This window comes from Mauremys mutica, chromosome 13 (genome assembly GCF_020497125.1).
Source record: "Mauremys mutica isolate MM-2020 ecotype Southern chromosome 13, ASM2049712v1, whole genome shotgun sequence".
Lineage (NCBI taxonomy): Eukaryota > Metazoa > Chordata > Testudines > Geoemydidae > Mauremys > Mauremys mutica.
This window is the reverse complement of record NC_059084.1, coordinates 10,014,989-10,032,019: the sequence shown is the minus strand read 5'-3', so window position 1 is coordinate 10,032,019 and position 17,031 is coordinate 10,014,989. Positions and strand designations below refer to the sequence as shown.

The window sequence follows — 17,031 nt, the reverse complement described above, 5'->3', positions numbered from 1 at the left end:
TTTCCTGGTCTTCACTCAGCATATACTTCCAGACTGAAATTCACAAAGTCTATCTTGTCTAGACAACATAAGAACGCCCATACTGGGTCAGACCAAAGGTCCATCTAGTCCAGTATCCTGTCATCCAGTGGCCAATGCCAGGTGCCCCAAAAGGAATGAACAGAACACGTAATCATCAAGTGATCCATCCCCTATTGCTCATTCCCAGCTTCTGGCAAACAGAGGCTAGCGACAGCATCCTTGCCTGTTCTGGCTAATAGCCATTAATGGACCTATCCTCCATGAATTTATCTAGTTCTTTTTTGAACCCTGTTATAGTCTTAGCCTTCACAACATCCTTTGGCATAGAGTTCCACAGGGTGACTATGCCCCAGGCAATCTGACTCTAAAAAATACTTCCTTTTGTTTGTTTTAAACCTGCTGCCTATTAATTTTAGTTGGCGACTCCTAATTCTTGTGTTATGAGGAGTAAATAACACTTCCTTATTTACTTTCTCCACACCAGTCATGATCTTATAAACGTCAATCATATCCCCCCTTAGTCTTCTCTTTTCCAAGCTGAAATGTCCCAGTCTTATTAATCTCTCTTCCTACAGAAGCCGTTCCATACCCCTAACAATTTTTGTTGCCCTTTTCTGAACCTTTTCCAATTCCAATAGATCTTTTTTCATAGAATATCAGGGTTGGAAGGAGGATCATCTAGTCCAACCCCCTGCTCAAAGCAGGACCTAAATAATAATGGGATTTGAGATGAGGTGACCACATCTGCACGCAGTATTCAAGATATGGACATACCATGGATTTATATAGAGGCAATATGATATTTTCTGTCTTATTATTATCTATCCCTTTCTTAATGATTCCCAACATTCTGTTCGCTTTTTTGACTGCCGCTGCACATTGAGTGGGTGTTTTCAGAGAACTATCCACAATGATTCCAAGATCTCTTTCTTGAGTGGTAACAGCTAATTTAGACCCCATCATTTTATATGTATAGTTGGGATTATGTTTTCCAATGTGCATTACTTGCATTTATCAACATTGAATTTCATCTGCCATTTTGTTGCCCAGTCACCTAGTTTTGAGAGATCCTTTTCTAACTCTTTTCAGTCTGCCTGGGACGTAACTATCTTGAGTAGTTTTGTATCATCTGCATATTTTGCCACCTCACTGGTTACCCCCTTTTCCAGATCATTTATAAATATGCTGAATAGGACTGGGCCCAGTACAGACACCTGGGAGACACCACTATTTACCACTCTCCGTTCTGAAAATTGACCATTTATTCCTACCCTCTGTTTCCTATCTTTTAACCAGTTACCAGTCCATGAGAGGACCTCCCCTCTTATCCCATAACAGCTTACTTTGCTGAAAAGCCTTTAGTGAGGGACTTGTCAAAGGCTTTCTAGAAATCTAAGTACACTAAATCCTTTCTGTCAAAGGTCAGTATACATTATGCTTCTGAACACAAGGCGAACATACTCTTTTCTCAAATGCTCCATGCATCAAGGAATGATTCACACATGTGCCATGGGCAGAAAGGTTTGGTCATCAGTTTAAAAATGTGAATCTACATTTTGCTCCTGTCACTTTCAGACACTGATCAACAGGAATGAAATAAGAGATATGTAACCATCTTCTCTTGCCCTTTCATGGGTAACGAATCTCATGTCCTATGCAATGCAGGAGAAAGATTGTGTTTGGAGTCAATGGAGTCTAGCTGTTGGCCTTAAAGAGTTTCTTATCAGGCCCAGAGATTTCATCCCTAACAGTCACAAAACGCTTTACAAAATATAAACTCCACAACTGATATATGGCCAGTAGGAAGACTCTGGAGAGACACAGTGGGATAGAAAAGAAAGAAATGTAGTCAAGAACAATGGAGCAAACTCCTGCTCTTGTGAAAGCATAAGACTTATAGAATCATAGAAATGTAGGGCTGGAAGAGACTGTGAGAGGTTATCTAGTTCAGCTTCCTGCACTGAAGCAGGACTGCGGCTACATGTACATTTGGGCGGGGTGTGTGTGTGTGATTCCCAGCTCACATACACATACCTGCACAAGCTCTGCTCCAGCTAACATGCTAAAAATAGCAGTGTAGTGAGGGTAGCATGGGCAGCGGGTACGTAGCTAAGAAGCTAGTCTGAGCCTCCACCCATGCTAGTGGGGCTGTTTGACCAATCTGTTCTTAAAAACCTCCAGTGACAGGGATTCCAACACCTCCTTTGGCAAGGCATTCTCGTCTTGAACTCCTTATAGTTGGAAAGTTTTTCCTAATATCTAACTAAATCTCTCTTGTTGCACATTAAGCCAATTACTTCTTGTCCTACATTCAGTGAACATGGAGAACAATTGATCATTATCCTCTTTGTAACAGCACTTAACATAGTTGAAGTCTTCTTTTCTCAAAGACTCATCAGTCTTCCAGTGATCACAAAAGTGGTAGACCACATTTGTCCAATGAACAAGAAGGAAACACGAGATTAACATTTCAAGGTGTGGGACATTCCATAGTGGAACAGAGAAAAATCCAGTTATTTATTAGAAACATTTCATTTGCTTCTGATCTGCTGGATGAATAAGGGTGTTCATTCAGTGCAGTGGTAAACTGGAAAACCCATTTAACACTGAGGAAGATGAGAAAGCTTCCATCAAGTAGCTTTTAAATTTTTTCTTTTCTCCTGATTTTACCTATCATTACATTTTCACTCTATGATGTAACTATGTTTCAGGTGGCACTGATCATACTCAAAGAACATGACTCCCAAGTTACAAGGTGAATCACAAACCAAGTCTTTTCAGTCAAATAGTGAAATTAGCACTCTATCTCCTCAACCTCCCTTAATGACATGTGAACAAATTGTGCCCATACTCACATAGCAAGTTTTGAGCGTTTTAACTGTTTCTTTATTTCATGTGCTTATACGACACAGAAGAAAAGTGTTTTTACATCCATTGTTCAGTTCTGCTAACTAATGTGACAAAGTATTTAACTTTTCTGTTTAAAGTTCATTGGCAATATCAATATTTAATACCAATATTTTCAAAATTAAATGAAAAAGAAAAATGAGTTCTTCCCCTCTCTGTGTTGAATATTTTTTTCAAAATTATTTCCTGTTTTCTTGGAAATCCCCACCTTTACACTGAGATTTATGTATTTGCATCCCGTCAACTTTTTTTTAAAAACCCATTAAAATACCATATTTAGTTTTCTTCTTCACTAGTCACAAAGCAAATTATTGTCATTTTATTATTCCAGAGACCAATCGCTCAGAAATGTTCATATACTCATTGTTCCACACTGTCATTTAAATTGCAAAGGATTGTTGAAAAAGATATTCAAATCATCTTATAATTTGCACTCTCATGACATGGCTGGGTGACAGATAAAAGCATCACTTTTGGGAATTAGTATATTGGTGTCCAAATGCACATCTCAACAATGTCATCAATATCCTTGTTTATGGAGCTGTGCTATCATCTTTCATGGTAATGGCTGGCAGAAGCCTGTCATTATTCAATCTTTATTGTTCCATGCGAAGCTTGGCTATAAACAAAACAAACGGTCATGTGAAGACAAAATATTGAAAATGTCTGAACCAGTTGCCCACCTGAAGCATAATCTGCGTGCTCCTGTGGTTTTGCTGGATGAAACGGCTTAGAATTTTCCCATCTCCCCCAATTTCCTTAAGGAACGTATCAGTGTAATAGCTGTTGGCGCTTTTCTTAAGTACTACATGTGGTTAAGGAGCAGGAGGCCGATGACAACTGGGATAGATTACAGCATGGATTTACGAAAGGTAGATCGTGCCAAACCAATCTGATCTCCTTCTTAGAGAAAGTAACAGATTTTTTAGACAAGGGAAATGCGGTGGATCTAATATATCTGGATTTCAGTAAGGCGTTTGATACGGTTCCGCATGAGGAATTATTGGTTAAATTGGAAAAGATGGGGATCGAAATGAAAATCCAGAGGTGGATAAAGAACGGTTACTCACCTGTAGTAACTGTTGTTCTTCGAGATGTGTTGCTCCAATCCATTCCAGTTAGGTGTGCGCGCCGCGCGTGCACGGCTTCTCCGGAACTTTTTCCCTAGCAACCCCGGCGGGCCGGCTGGCGCCCCCTGGAGTGGCGCCGCCATGGCGCTAAATATATACCCCAGCCGGCCCGTCCGCTCCTCAGTTCCTTCTTGCCGGCTACTCCGACAGTGGGGAAGGAGGGCGGGTCTGGAATGGATTGGAGCAACACATCTCGAAGAACAACAGTTACTACAGGTGAGTAACCGTTCTTTCTTCTTCGAGTGATTGCTCCAATGCATTCCAGTTAGGTGATTCCCAAGCCTTACCTAGGCGGTGGGGTCGGAGTGAGACGTGGCGGAATGCAATACCGCAGAGCCGAAGGCTGCATCGTCTCTAGACTGCTGCACCAACGCGTAGTGGGAGGCGAAGGTGTGGACCGAAGACCAGGTGGCCGCTCTGCAGATGTCCTGGATGGGGACATGGTTCAGGAAGGCGGCTGACGAGGCGTGTGCCCTTGTAGAGTGAGCGGTGAGTCGGCATGGTGTCACGTGAGCAAGCTCGTAGCATGACCTGATGCATTGAGTCACCCAGGAGGAAATGCGCTGGGTAGAGACCGGTTCGCCCTTCATGCGATCAGCGACTGCGATGAAGAGTTGGGTGGAACGCCGAAAGGACCTTGTCCGGTCGATGTAAAACGCCAGCGCCCGACGGACGTCGAGAGTGTGGAGCTGTTGCTCCCGGGACGAAGCATGGGGCTTCGGAAAGAAAACCGGGAGAAAGACGTCCTGATTAAGGTGGAAGGCCGAGACCACCTTTGGTAGGAAGGCCGGGTGAGGACGAAGCTGCACCTTATCAGCGTGAAAGACAGTGTAGGGGGGGCCCACCGTCAACGCTCGGAGCTCCGAGACTCTCCTTGCAGACGTTATGGCAACCAGGAATGCCGTTTTATAGGAGAGGTAGAGGAGAGAACACGTGGCCATAGGCTCGAATGGCGGACACATGAGCCTGGCCAGGACGAGGTTCAAGTCCCAGGTCGGGGCAGGGCGACGTACTGGCGGGTACAAGCGGTCGAGGCCCTTCAGGAAGCGGGAGACCATCGGATTGGAAAAGATGGTTCGACCCTCCACCGACGGACGAAAGGCGGACAGCGATGCGAGGTGGACCCGCAAGGAGGAAACCGCCAGACCCTGTTCCTTAAGGTACCATAGGTAATCTAGGATGGTAGGGACAGGTACCACGAATGGGTTGAGCCCTTGCTGGTCACACCAGAGCACGAACCTCTTCCATTTTGCCATGTAGGTGGTACGAGTGGACGGCTTTCTGCTCTCAAGCAGGACTTGCTGCACCGCCGCCGAACAGCCCCTCTCTGCGTGGGTCAACCATGCAGGTACCAGGCTGTAAGATGGAGGGACTGCAGGTTCGGATGGTGGAGTTTGCCGAAGTCCTGCGTGATGAGGTCCGGCCACAACGGGAGGGTGATGGGCTCCCGAACGGAGAGCTCGAGCAGCAGGGTGTACCAATGCTGCCTCGGCCAGGCTGGAGCCACGAGTATCATGGTGGCTCGATCCCTCCGAAGCTTCTGGAGCACTCTGTGCACGAGTGGAAACGGAGGGAAGGCATAGAGGAGGTGAGTCTGCCACGGATACAGGAAAGCGTCCGACAGAGAGCCCGGCGAGTGCCCCCGGAACGAGCAGAACTGGAGACACTTCCTGTTCGCCTTGGAGGCGAAGAGGTCGACCCGGGGAAACCCCCACCTCTGGAAGATCGTGTGAGCAACGTCGGGACGGAGGGACCACTCGTGGGAGAGAAACGACCTGCTGAGATGGTCGGCCAGCGTGTTCTGCACTCCCGGAAGAAAGGACGCTTCCAGGTGAATGGAGTGGGCCACACAGAATTCCCACAGGAGGATCGCTTCCCTGCAGAGGGGGGACGAGCGGGCTCCGCCCTGCTTGTTCACGTAGAACATTGCTGTTGTGTTGTCCGTGAATACTGTCACACAGCGGCCTTGCAGGTTGGTCCGAAAGGTGTGACACGCAAAACGGATTGCTCGGAGCTCGCGGACATTGATGTGGAGTGTGAGCTCGCTTGCTGACCAGAGGCCTTGAGTGTGGAGGTCTCCCAGGTGAGCCCCCCATCCGAGCGCAGAGGCGTCCGTGGTCAACGTTGCCGATGGCCGGGGAGGGTGGAACGGAACTCCGGCGCACACGACCTCCGGGTCGAGCCACCAGCGGAGGGAGTCGAGAGCCGTCCTGTTGACTGTGACCACCATGTCGATGGCGTCGCGATGCGGGCGGTACACCGTCGCGAGCCAGGACTGAAACGGACGAAGGTGAAGTCGTGCGTACGCGGTGACGTACGTACACGATGCCATGTGGCCCAGGAGGCGGAGGCATGACCGCACCGTCGTGGTCGGGAAACTGACGAGGTCTCGGATGATGGAGACCATCGCCTGGTGTCGAGCGCGAGGGAGACAGGCTCTGGCCATCGTGGAGTCGAGGACCGCCCCAATGAATTCGACTCGCTGCGTCGGAATCAAAGTTGACTTCTCGGTGTTGACAAGAAGACCGAGGCGCCGAAAGAGGGCCAGGACCTCTATTATCTGACTCTCCACGAGCTGTCTGGACAGACCGCGAATCAGCCAGTCGTCCAGGTACGGGTATACGTGTATCTGGTTCCGTCGCAGTGCTGCGGCGACGACCGCCATGCATTTGGTGAATACTCTGGGGGCGGTCGAAAGGCCGAATGGCAACACGGCGAATTGGTAGTGGGCGTCGTTGGCCACAAACCGAAGGTAGCGCCGATGAGGGGGGTAAATAGCGACATGGAAGTAGGCATCCTTCATGTCGAGGGCCGCAAACCAGTCTCCCGGATCCAGGGAGGGAATGATGGTCCCCAAGGTGACCATGCGGAACTTGGGCTTGAGTAGGTATCTGTTCAGCCCGCGAAGGTCCAGGATAGGACGTAGCCCGCCTTTTGCCTTGGGGATGAGGAAATATCTGGAGTAAAATCCCCTGCCCCGCCTGGAGGGAGGCACCTCCTCTATGGCACCCACGCTCAACAGAGTCTGGACCTCTTGTAGGAGGACTTGCTCGTGAGAGGGGTCCCTGAAGAGGGACAGGGAAGGTGGGTGGGAAGGAGGTGGAGAAACAAACTGAAGACGGTATCCCGAGTGGACCGTGCTGAGCACCCAGCCGTCTGACGTTACTCGGGACCACTCCAAGAAAAAACGGGCGAGGCGGTTGTGAAATAAACGAGGAGGATCCGTAGGGGAGAGTGATGTGCAGCCCTCGTGCGTCCCATCAAAAGGGTTGCTTCGCTGCCTGTGGGGCTTTGGAAGCGGCCTGGCCCCGGTTTCGGCGGTTGCCCGACGGGCGACGGCGATTTTGGGCCGGTCGCCGAGCCGGGTAGGGTCGGTACCGCGACTGATAGCGGGAGGGCTGCGGGCGGAAAGGTCTACGTTGCGTAACCGGCGTATGCATCCCAAGTGTCCGGATCGCCACCCGGCCGTCCTTGAGCGACTGGATCCGCGAATCCGTCTTCTCCGAAAACAATCCCTTGGTGTCAAAGGGCAAATCCTGGAGAGTAAACTGGACTTCTGGAGGCAGGGTGGAAGATTGGAGCCAGGCGATGCGCCGCATCGTGACCCCTGTTGCTAAGGTCCGTGCCCCTGAGTCCGCCGCGTCGAGGCCGGCTGTAATGGAGGAGCGAGAGGACCGCCTCCCTTCCTCCAACATTGTGGTGAAGTCCTGGCGGGATGTTGACGACAGGAGGTCAGTGAACTTGGCCAGAGACGTGAGTATGTCGAACACGTATCTGGCCAGGAGGACCTGTTGGTTACCGATCCTCATCTGCAGGCCCCCTGCAGAATAGACCTTTCGGCCGAGAAGGTCCATCCGCCTTGCCTCTTTCGCCTTTGGGGCAGCGGCCGGCTGGCCGTTACGCTCCCTATCGTTAACGGACTGTACCACCAGGGAGTCCGGAGTTGGATGCACGTACAGGTACTCATAGCCCGATGGAGGGACTGAGTACTTCCTTTCCACTCCCCTGGCTGTGGGAGGCGCGGAAGCAGGCGTTTGCCAAATGGTGGTGGCGTTTCGTTGGACCGTGCGCACAAAAGGTAACGCAACCCGGAGTGGCACGTCTGACCCCACCACGTTTGTGATGGGGTCCTCGTCCTCTTTTACTTCCTCTATAGGGAGGTCCATAGCCGTCGCCACACGGCGGAGTAAGTCTTGGTGCGCCTTCGCATCAACGGGGGGCGGCTCCCTTGATGCCGCGCCGGCCACTGCCTCATCGGGAGAGGATGAGGAGGATAACTCCTGAACGACCTCAGCCGAAGAGGGGTCCACCGCGTGGTGGGCTGGGGGTTCGGAGGGGCACTCTGGCACCACCGGAACGGCTGGCGGTGGGGATGGCGGTGGTCGGGATATCGATGCCTCTGGGACTCTGCGGTGGGCCGCTGGAGGCCTCGGCGGAGCCGGCATAGCGTCCGACTCATATTGTGCCCATGGGACCCAAAAACCCCACTGCTGGGCCCCGCGAGGCTGGGCCGGCGGCGTTGGAGGCGGGAGCCCATAGGCTTCTGCGCCGGAGGCGACCGACTCAGGGCGGGAAGGCCAGGGAGGTGCCAAAGAGGGTCCAGGGCACACCGCCGGGGGATGCTCTTCCCCTCGGCTCTGGGAAGGCGACCTCGCTCGACGGTCTTCACGGTGCCGGGAGCTCGACCGGTGCCGGGAGCTCGACCGGTGCCGGGAGCTCCGCCGGTGCCGGGGGCTGGTCCGGTGCCGGGGGCTGGTCCGGTGCCGGGAGCTCGACCGAGAGTAAGATCTCCGATGCCGAGACCGACCATGATCCCCGCGGTGCCGGGAGCTCGACCGGTGTCGGGAGCTCGACCGGTGTCGGGAGCTCGACCGAGAGTGCGAACTGCGACGCCTGGAGCGTCCGCGGGAGTCTCGGTGCCGGGAACGGTGCCGGGACTGAGACCGGCGGTGCCTAGCTGGTGGCGACCTCGATCTGGTGCGACGTCGGGAGTGCGACCGGTACCGCGAAACGGAGCGGTACCGGGACTTCGACCGACGAGGAGACTGCGATCGGTGCCGCGATGGGGTGCGGTGCCGGGAGCGCGATCGGCGGGACGGCAAGCTGTCGACGGTGCGGGAGCGAGACCGGGACCGTGACCGACGTCCACGCCTCGATTCCATGGAGGGTGGCCGGACCATTGCCGCCGGTTTTCCCCTGGAGACGACAGCCCGCGCCGGCGGTGCCGGGGGCCGGAGGCCTGGAGCCTCTATGAGCTGTATCAGCTCTCGCGCAGAGGCGAACGTCTCCGGCGTCGACGGCCGCCGAAGCTCGACCACGGACGGCACCGGGGAGCGAGGCGGCGCCGGACTCGATGGCCCTTGCGGCGCCGGAGTCACCGGTGCAATGCACTGTTTGTGCAGAGGCACCACAGGGGCTGCAGGCTGCGGAGTCGCCTTGGCGGAGTCCTGCACGCGCGCCTGAGCCAAAGCCTTTGCCAGTCTTTGCTTCCTGGCGGGCGAGAGGGAGCGGTGCCGAGTCTTCGCAGCCGCTTTATTCGCCGGCGGTGCCGCAGTCGGTGCCGGCGGTGTGTCCTGCACGGGAGGAGGCCGCGGAGGCGGCGCGGGCGGTGCCGGTGGTTGGAGGGACTCCTCCATGAGGATCTGTTTTAAGCGGCTATCTCGATCCTTGCGGGTCCGCGGCTTGAATTTTAAACAGATCTGGCACTTGTCAGTTCGGTGCCCTTCGCCTAAGCAGCGGAGACACGCGTCGTGCGGGTCTCCTACGGGCATCGGTTTCTGGCACCCCGTGCAGGGCTTAAAGCCCGGTGCTTTGGGCATGAGCCCGCACCGGCTAAGGCAAAAAAAGGGGGAACCCCCCCTTTTTTAGCCTAACTAACTAACACTAACTATGCTAACTGAACAACTATGACTAACTATGCTAACTATGTACAACAATGAACTAGAGAAGCTAGGGACGTGAAGAGCTATCAAGCACTCCACAGTTCCAACTGCCGTCACGGGCGGTAAGAAGGAACTGAGGAGCGGACGGGCCGGCTGGGGTATATATTTAGCGCCATGGCGGCGCCACTCCAGGGGGCGCCAGCCGGCCCGCCGGGGTTGCTAGGGAAAAAGTTCCGGAGAAGCCGTGCACGCGCGGCGCGCACACCTAACTGGAATGCATTGGAGCAATCACTCGAAGAAGAAGGAGTTGGTTAAAGGGGAGACTGCAGAGGGTAGTACTGAAAGGGGAACTGTCGGGTTGGAGGGGGGTTACCAGTGGAGTTCCTCAAGGTTCGGTTTTGGGTCCTATTTTATTCAATCTATTTATTGCTGACCTGGGAACCAAGAGTAGGAGTGGGCTGATAAAGTTTGCGGACGACACCAAGTTGGGAGGTATTGCCAATTCGGAGAAGGATCGGGATATCCTCCAGGGAGATTTGGATGACCTTGTAAACTGGAGTATTAGTAACAGGATGAAATTCAATAGTGAGAAGTGTAAGGTTATGCATTTAGGGATGACTAACAAGAATTTTAGTTATAAGCTAGGGACGCACCAGTTGGAAGTAACGGAGGAGGAGAAGGACCTGGGAGTCCTGGTTGATCGTAGGATGACTATGAGTAGGCAATGTGATGTGGCCGTTAAAAAAGCTAATGCGGTCTTGGGTTGCATTAGGCGGGGTATTTCTAGTAGGGATAAGGAAGTGCTAGTCCCGTTATATAAGGCGTTGGTGAGACCTCATTTGGAGTATTGTGTGCAGTTTTGGTCTCCCATGTTTAAGAAGGATGAGTTAAAACTGGAACGGGTACAAAGAAGGGCCACTAGAATGATCCGAGGAATGGAAGGCCTGTCGTATGACAGGAGACTTGAGGAGCTCGGTTTGTTTTCCTTAACCAAAAGAAGGATAAGGGGAGATATGATTGCACTCTTTAAATATATCAGAGGGATAAATACCAGGGAAGGAGAGGAATTATTTCAGCTCAGTGCTAATGTAGACACGAGGACAAACGGATATAAATTGTCAGTCAGGAAATTTAGGCTTGAAATTAGACGAAGGTTTCTAACCATCAGGGGAGTGCAATACTGGAACAGCCTACCGAGGGAAACAGTAGGGGCGAAGGACCTCCATGACTTTAAGATTAAGCTAGATAAGTTTATGGAGGAGATGGTATAATAGGATAACGGGCTTAGTCAATAGGTCAATTAAGTGCCAAACTGGTACTTAATTGGGTCAAATTGGGTCAATGATATGATATTCTTAACCTCTTTCAGAGGGTATGGCTGGAGAGTCTTGCCCGCATGCTCGGGGTTCAGCTGACCGCCATATTTGGGGTCGGGAAGGAATTTTCCTCCAGGGCAGATTGGCAGTGTCCCTGGAGGTTTTTCGCCTTCCTCCGAAGCATGGGGCAGGGGTCGCTTGCTAAAAGAGTGGGTAGATCGGCTAATGTGGCCTGCATCTTGCAGGAGGTCAGACTAGATGATCATAATGGTCCCTTCTGATCTTGAATTCTATGATTCTATGATTCTATGCCAAACAATCTATCCTCATATGTAAAAATCTGAGCCAGTTCATACAAACAGATGTGTTCTATAGTAGTTATGTGAGGACAGTTCATTTTCAGGAGAATTTTCTTATTAATTGATTATTACTATTATTATTGGTTTGCATTAGCATAGCACCTAGGAGCCCTGCTCATGGGCCAGCACCCCATTGTGCTAGGCACTGCACAAAGACAGTCCCTCCCTGTGGTTTCAGCACTGAATTGGGAACCAGGAAGTCCCCTCCTGGGAGCTCATCCTAGCTCTGTCACGAACTTCCTCTCTGACTTTCAGCAAGCCGCCTCTTAGACCTAAATATTCCAAAATGGCCAATGGTTTTAGGTGCTTAACTTGAGACCACGTGGGCCTGATTCACACAAAAGTGCTGCGTATCCAGTGTTTCTGCTGAAGTCATTAAGAGCTGCAGTTGCTCAGCACCTCTGAAAGTCAGTCCCAAGGTGTCTCATGTTGGGCACGCAAAAATCAGCAGTCACTTGTAAAAATGTCTCTTTTAACCTTTCCGTGCCTCAATTTCCACACTGGTAGACTGGAACTAACACTCACCTACCACACAGGCGTGGTGTAAATTAATCAGTTTTTATAAACCACTTTAAAGCTGGAAAGAGCTGTGCAAGTGTTAGGTGTTGTTGCAGCACTTATTATTACGGTCTACCAACCTTGGGTACTTATGTGGCCCTCATTACCCCAGCATTTGAGCACTTATTCCCCACAATCTCCCAGGTGAGGTAGAGAAGTGCTATCATCTGCAGGGGTAACAAGCACAGAGAGAAAGTGACTTGCTCAATCTCACACTGGAAACGTGAGAGAGCAGGAAACTGAATCTCGGTCTCGTGTGTTACAGGGTAGTGTCCCACCCCTTGGGCCATCCTTACTCACCAACTCAGCCTGTGACTAACAATTCTTGTGGTTTGCTAGCACGAGGCTCCTTCCTTTCACTTCACTTCCAGTTTGATCCCTTCATAGGCCAAGGAAGAAAGTGAGCTCCCAAGTCCAACATAACATTTAAAGCGACAGCCTCCCCATCTCTCATACAGGTGCTTTTGTTGGAGTAAGAGCCTGGCAGAGGATGCTCTCATTGAGAAAGCATGAGATAGTCTGATGTGGAGGGAAGGGGAGTTACGAGGCCTTCACCTCCCTTGGGCAGGGGGGAGGGCTGTAGGGAATCACGCCAAAAAGTGAGCATCCCTGGCCAGGATGGGAGCATGGGCAGGGCAGGCTGGGGATGCACAAATTCAGTACATCTCCTCCACCGGAGCTCATAAACTCCATGGAACTAGCCCCCGATGGACTCCTTGAAGGGGGCCTCAAGAGAGTCACTCAGATACCAGGTGCTTGGAGTCAGTGGTGATGGGTGAGATACAAAGCCAAGAAAGGTCCCCCCTGCAGTACAAAAAGCTATGCTGGCACATACCCTGCTCAGCATCCGTGGATCTGGTGCCCCTACTTTAAGGACTCCAATGATTTCATTTCCCTGTCTTGCACTACATTGCTTGGTGACTAAACCAAATGCTCTTTTAAGCTGGAATACCTCCCCCTGCCTTACTAAGCCTCTTCTGAAACACTTGGTCTTATTTTCTTTTAACCAGCAGCTTTGTTCTGTTTTTGCCTCTCAGATGAGATGGAGCAGTCCCCTGCAATGCATTCTGAATATCTGGTCTCAGGGATTAGAACTCCGCCTGTGAGAAGGAACAGCAAGCTGGCAACACTGGGCAGGATCTTCAAACCATGGAAGTGGAGGAAAAAGAAAAACGAGAAACTAAAGCAAACATCAGCAGGTATGGGAAGAGCAACAGCTTGATTCAGTGCAAGGCAAAGTCTACCCTTTGAAGAAAAATGAGCAGAGTTTGCTGAAGTAGGGCAGGTTATTGATAAGCTGTTTCTACATGGAAGTGTAAGAATCTGGCCTGTCCTAGATTCAGACATTTTTGGGTTGGAAGGAACCATTAGGATTTGACCTCTTGGCCACAGGATTTCTACCAATCCAGTCAGCAAAGAACAAAATCCAAAACTTGATTTATCAGGCTGTCCACTGTCTCACCTCCCCGCTTCTGCCCTTCACTGATCTTTGTAAGGAATGAAGATTCCGCAGCATTAGCAGGGGCTGCTAATTTAAAGCCCAGACTGAGATATCTAAGATACTATTCAACGTAAGGTATGAATAGTGCCATTGAAGTCAGAGGACCACTCGTGGAGTTAGATACCCTCACTCATTTTCAGTAGCACCTAATTCTGGCCCTTCTGGTAAAGCCAAGTGCAGAAGGGATCTCATTACTATTCCTTCCAATCTACCTTTTTTGGCAACAAAAATGATTAGGGGGCTGGAGCACATGACTTACGAGGAGAGGCTGAGGAAACTGAGATTGTTTAGCCTGCAGAAGAGAAGATTGAGGGGGGATTTGATAGCTGCTTTCAACTACCTGAAAGGGGGTTCCAAAGAGGATGGATCTAGACTGTTCTCAGTGGTAGAAGATGACAGAACAAGGAGTAATGGTCTCAAGTTGCAGAGGGGGAGGTTTAGGTTGGACATTAGGAAAAAACTTTTTCACTAGTAGGGTGGTGAAGCACTGGAATGGGTTACCTAGGGAGGTGGTGGAATCTCCTTCCTTAGAGGTTTTTAAGGTCAGGCTTGACAAAGCCCTGGCTGGGATGTAGTTGGGTTTGGTCCTGCTTTTGAGCAGGAGGTTGGACTAGATGACCTCCTGAGGTCCCTTCCAATCCTGAGATTCTATGATTCTATACCTAAAATCCCCAGAAAAGCTAAGGCCTGGTCTACACTAAGAAGGGGGGTCGAACTAGGGTACGCAAATTCAGCTACGTGAATAGCGTAGCTGAATTCCAAGTACCCTAATTCGAACTACTTACCCGTCCAGACACCACGGGATCAAAGTCCGCGGCTCCAAGGTCGACTCCGCCACCGCCGTTTGCAGTGGTGGAGTACCGGAGTCGACCGGAGCGCGCGGGGAGTTCGAACTATCGCGTCTAGATTAGACGCGATAGTTCGAACTCTGAGAAGTCGAACTCTCCGCGTCGACCTGCGCGGTAAGTGTAGACCTACCCTAAGAGAACCTTCCATAAGTACTTGGAATTAGCCCCTCGTCAGATGCATCTCAAAGTAATAACTAGCTGCTGGGCTCTTTGTGGCCTTTGTGAAATAAGTCAATGGTATCAATCCAGGTCCACAACTTCATAACTGATCCCTGTGTTGGCACTTAGCAGAGAGGGGATGGACTAACATGAGCTCAAGTACTTCCAAGAGATAGATTCTCCAGCTCAGGGTTAATGCACATCAGAGGGACAGCGTGAGGAAACCTACACTGCGACAGCTCTGTGGCTATATGGTGGTACTAATCTGGCCCCTTGCATTCAGAATTCAATAACAAAAACAAGAACAGTAGGTTAAATAATGAGAAAAATGGATTACTCAGATAAATTACTTAACATAAATATTAAAATGCATTAAATAATGCCTCTGAGTAATAGTATATGACCAGCTCTACTTCCTATAGCTTAGTGACATCTGCCAAAGCTTTGCATCTAAATGGTAGCCATACATCACATAATTGAGGTTTCTGGTTGCTGGTGATGATTTTTTCAATTTTCTAAACATGGATTTTTGTACATGTATATTGTATTTAAACTTATTTTTAAATTCTTGTTTTTGGGCAGGGAATTTATCAGGAACTCTAAACATAGCATATATTATTCAACTGTATTAGTCACCAGTGACCGATATAATGGAAAATGAATGTTATGATCAGAAAGAGAAAACACAGTTTTCCTGTTTCAGCCAAAGCAAAACACCAAGATCATCTTTTGACCCAGACACCTTTAGTTTATTACCAACAGGGCATAGAAATGAATCCTAACAATTCTTGATACAACTAATTCAGTAAGGTCAGTGGCAGTCAAACGACTACTGGGTGTCTTCTCTGTAATGTGCAAACTTAATTTAAGTTTGCAGTCATTATTTCACTCCTCGGGGACTTTCTGTGCATGAGAACAGTTGCTAGAAACACGACTCCATGTTTTGTTCTGCCTTTCTGGGGGGTGGGAGGGGAGTCACACTGACATTATGGAAAACGACAAGAGGGAGCTACTCTGACTGGTAGGGCTGGACTCCTAACCAGAACACTCTATAGAATGTAAACATTCCTTCCTGAAAGTGTCAGCCACCGTGTTAAAGGTATGCCCAGCAGACCACGGTGTGAGGGAGAGAGTCTGCTCTCTCGAATCTCTGAAGACACCCCCAGAGTACAGCACTCAGAAACAAGAGTCACTTGTCTTTTCCTGAGATTCTAAGGAGCGACTCCTGGTACCTGTGCATGGGCTGATGCAAACTGGCTGGGCACATGGGTGCTCTGTGCGGATCATGTGAGAAGGAACACGCTCTGCAAGGCTGCTCCATGCTTGCTACTGCACCATCGAGAGTATAGTACCTACCACATGTTGTGCATCCCTGCACCTTGGTAGGAATGACTGCTGCATCTTGTTAGCCTTGAATCCGTTTTCCAGCCTTTCACTCATCCCCTGAAATACCTTTTTACTCTAAGACAGAGGGAGCCTCTTCTCTGGGGACTCGGGAACATGAATCCCTGGTGTGAAATGTTGCACACTGTGCAGAGCAGAACCATTCCATTGCATGAGGACTCTACTTCTTCTGCCGAAGAGGATGAGTGCAGGACTTGCCCCTGACCATGGAAGCTGAAGTGCTATCAGGAGAGAGGACACAGTGTTATTGCCACCATTCTCAACACCATGCAGCTGCATTTCTCTGGTGGTTTGATAAATCTAGAAAAGGAAACACTGAGTTAAATCAGATTCACTCCTCTCAAACTTGGCAAATTGCTCTGCTACATAGAAGGGGCTAATTCACAGAATGGAAGGTAGTTAGAGATATAGGAAACAGCAAGAGAGAGATTGGAAACCCCCTTTTTTCATTCTGTGAATGGAATTAGCTGGTGATTTACTAGACAAATTCCTAAGCAAGGAGGGCACATATAGGCCTCAGCTTTGTGGATGAAGATCAGTCAGGTGCGATAATATATTCAACAAATAATACAAATTACATGGTTCAAGAGAGGCGCACATTGGTTAGTGGGCAAGAAAGCTTGGTAGGGATGGTTTCATTGTCTTGCCCCTGCAAATCAGTCACACACATTAACTTTTTTTCCTACTGCTTTGTACAAGGAGGTCTGAACCCAAACCAGGACCTGAACATCTCCCAAATTTGGGGAAAGTTTAGACTGAAAACCAGACCGCTGGCACCTATGTGTAATGGGTCCAATCAAAGACCTGGTCTGCAACACCCTTGGGACTTTGGATCTGGATATGAACATGATTGTTCAAACCCCTTTTGGAAGCTTTGATCTTTTCAGCATCCTGCACCTTGGCTAGCAATACTACCAGTGCTCTAGCAATGAAAACACACTGAACT

General features: G+C 50.0%; 1 protein-coding gene and 1 long non-coding RNA gene across 10 annotated transcripts in view; one reads left to right on the top strand and one right to left on the bottom strand.

Moving 5' to 3' along the window:
* Nucleotides 1-17,031, top strand: part of PHACTR3 (phosphatase and actin regulator 3) — a 165,121-nt gene that overhangs the window by 81,267 nt on the left and 66,823 nt on the right. For all 9 annotated transcript variants that reach the window (XM_044986072.1, XM_044986076.1, XM_044986069.1 and 6 more), the window contains one exon: nucleotides 13,211-13,372. In XM_044986072.1, the coding sequence (XP_044842007.1) occupies nucleotides 13,211-13,372 (162 nt within the window). The remainder of the gene's footprint in view (nucleotides 1-13,210; nucleotides 13,373-17,031) is intronic.
* LOC123348564 overlaps nucleotides 1-17,031 on the bottom strand; it is an 82,410-nt gene that overhangs the window by 12,220 nt on the left and 53,159 nt on the right. The window contains exon 3 of the long non-coding RNA XR_006573214.1: nucleotides 16,038-16,306. This is a non-coding gene — a long non-coding RNA (uncharacterized LOC123348564). The remainder of the gene's footprint in view (nucleotides 1-16,037; nucleotides 16,307-17,031) is intronic.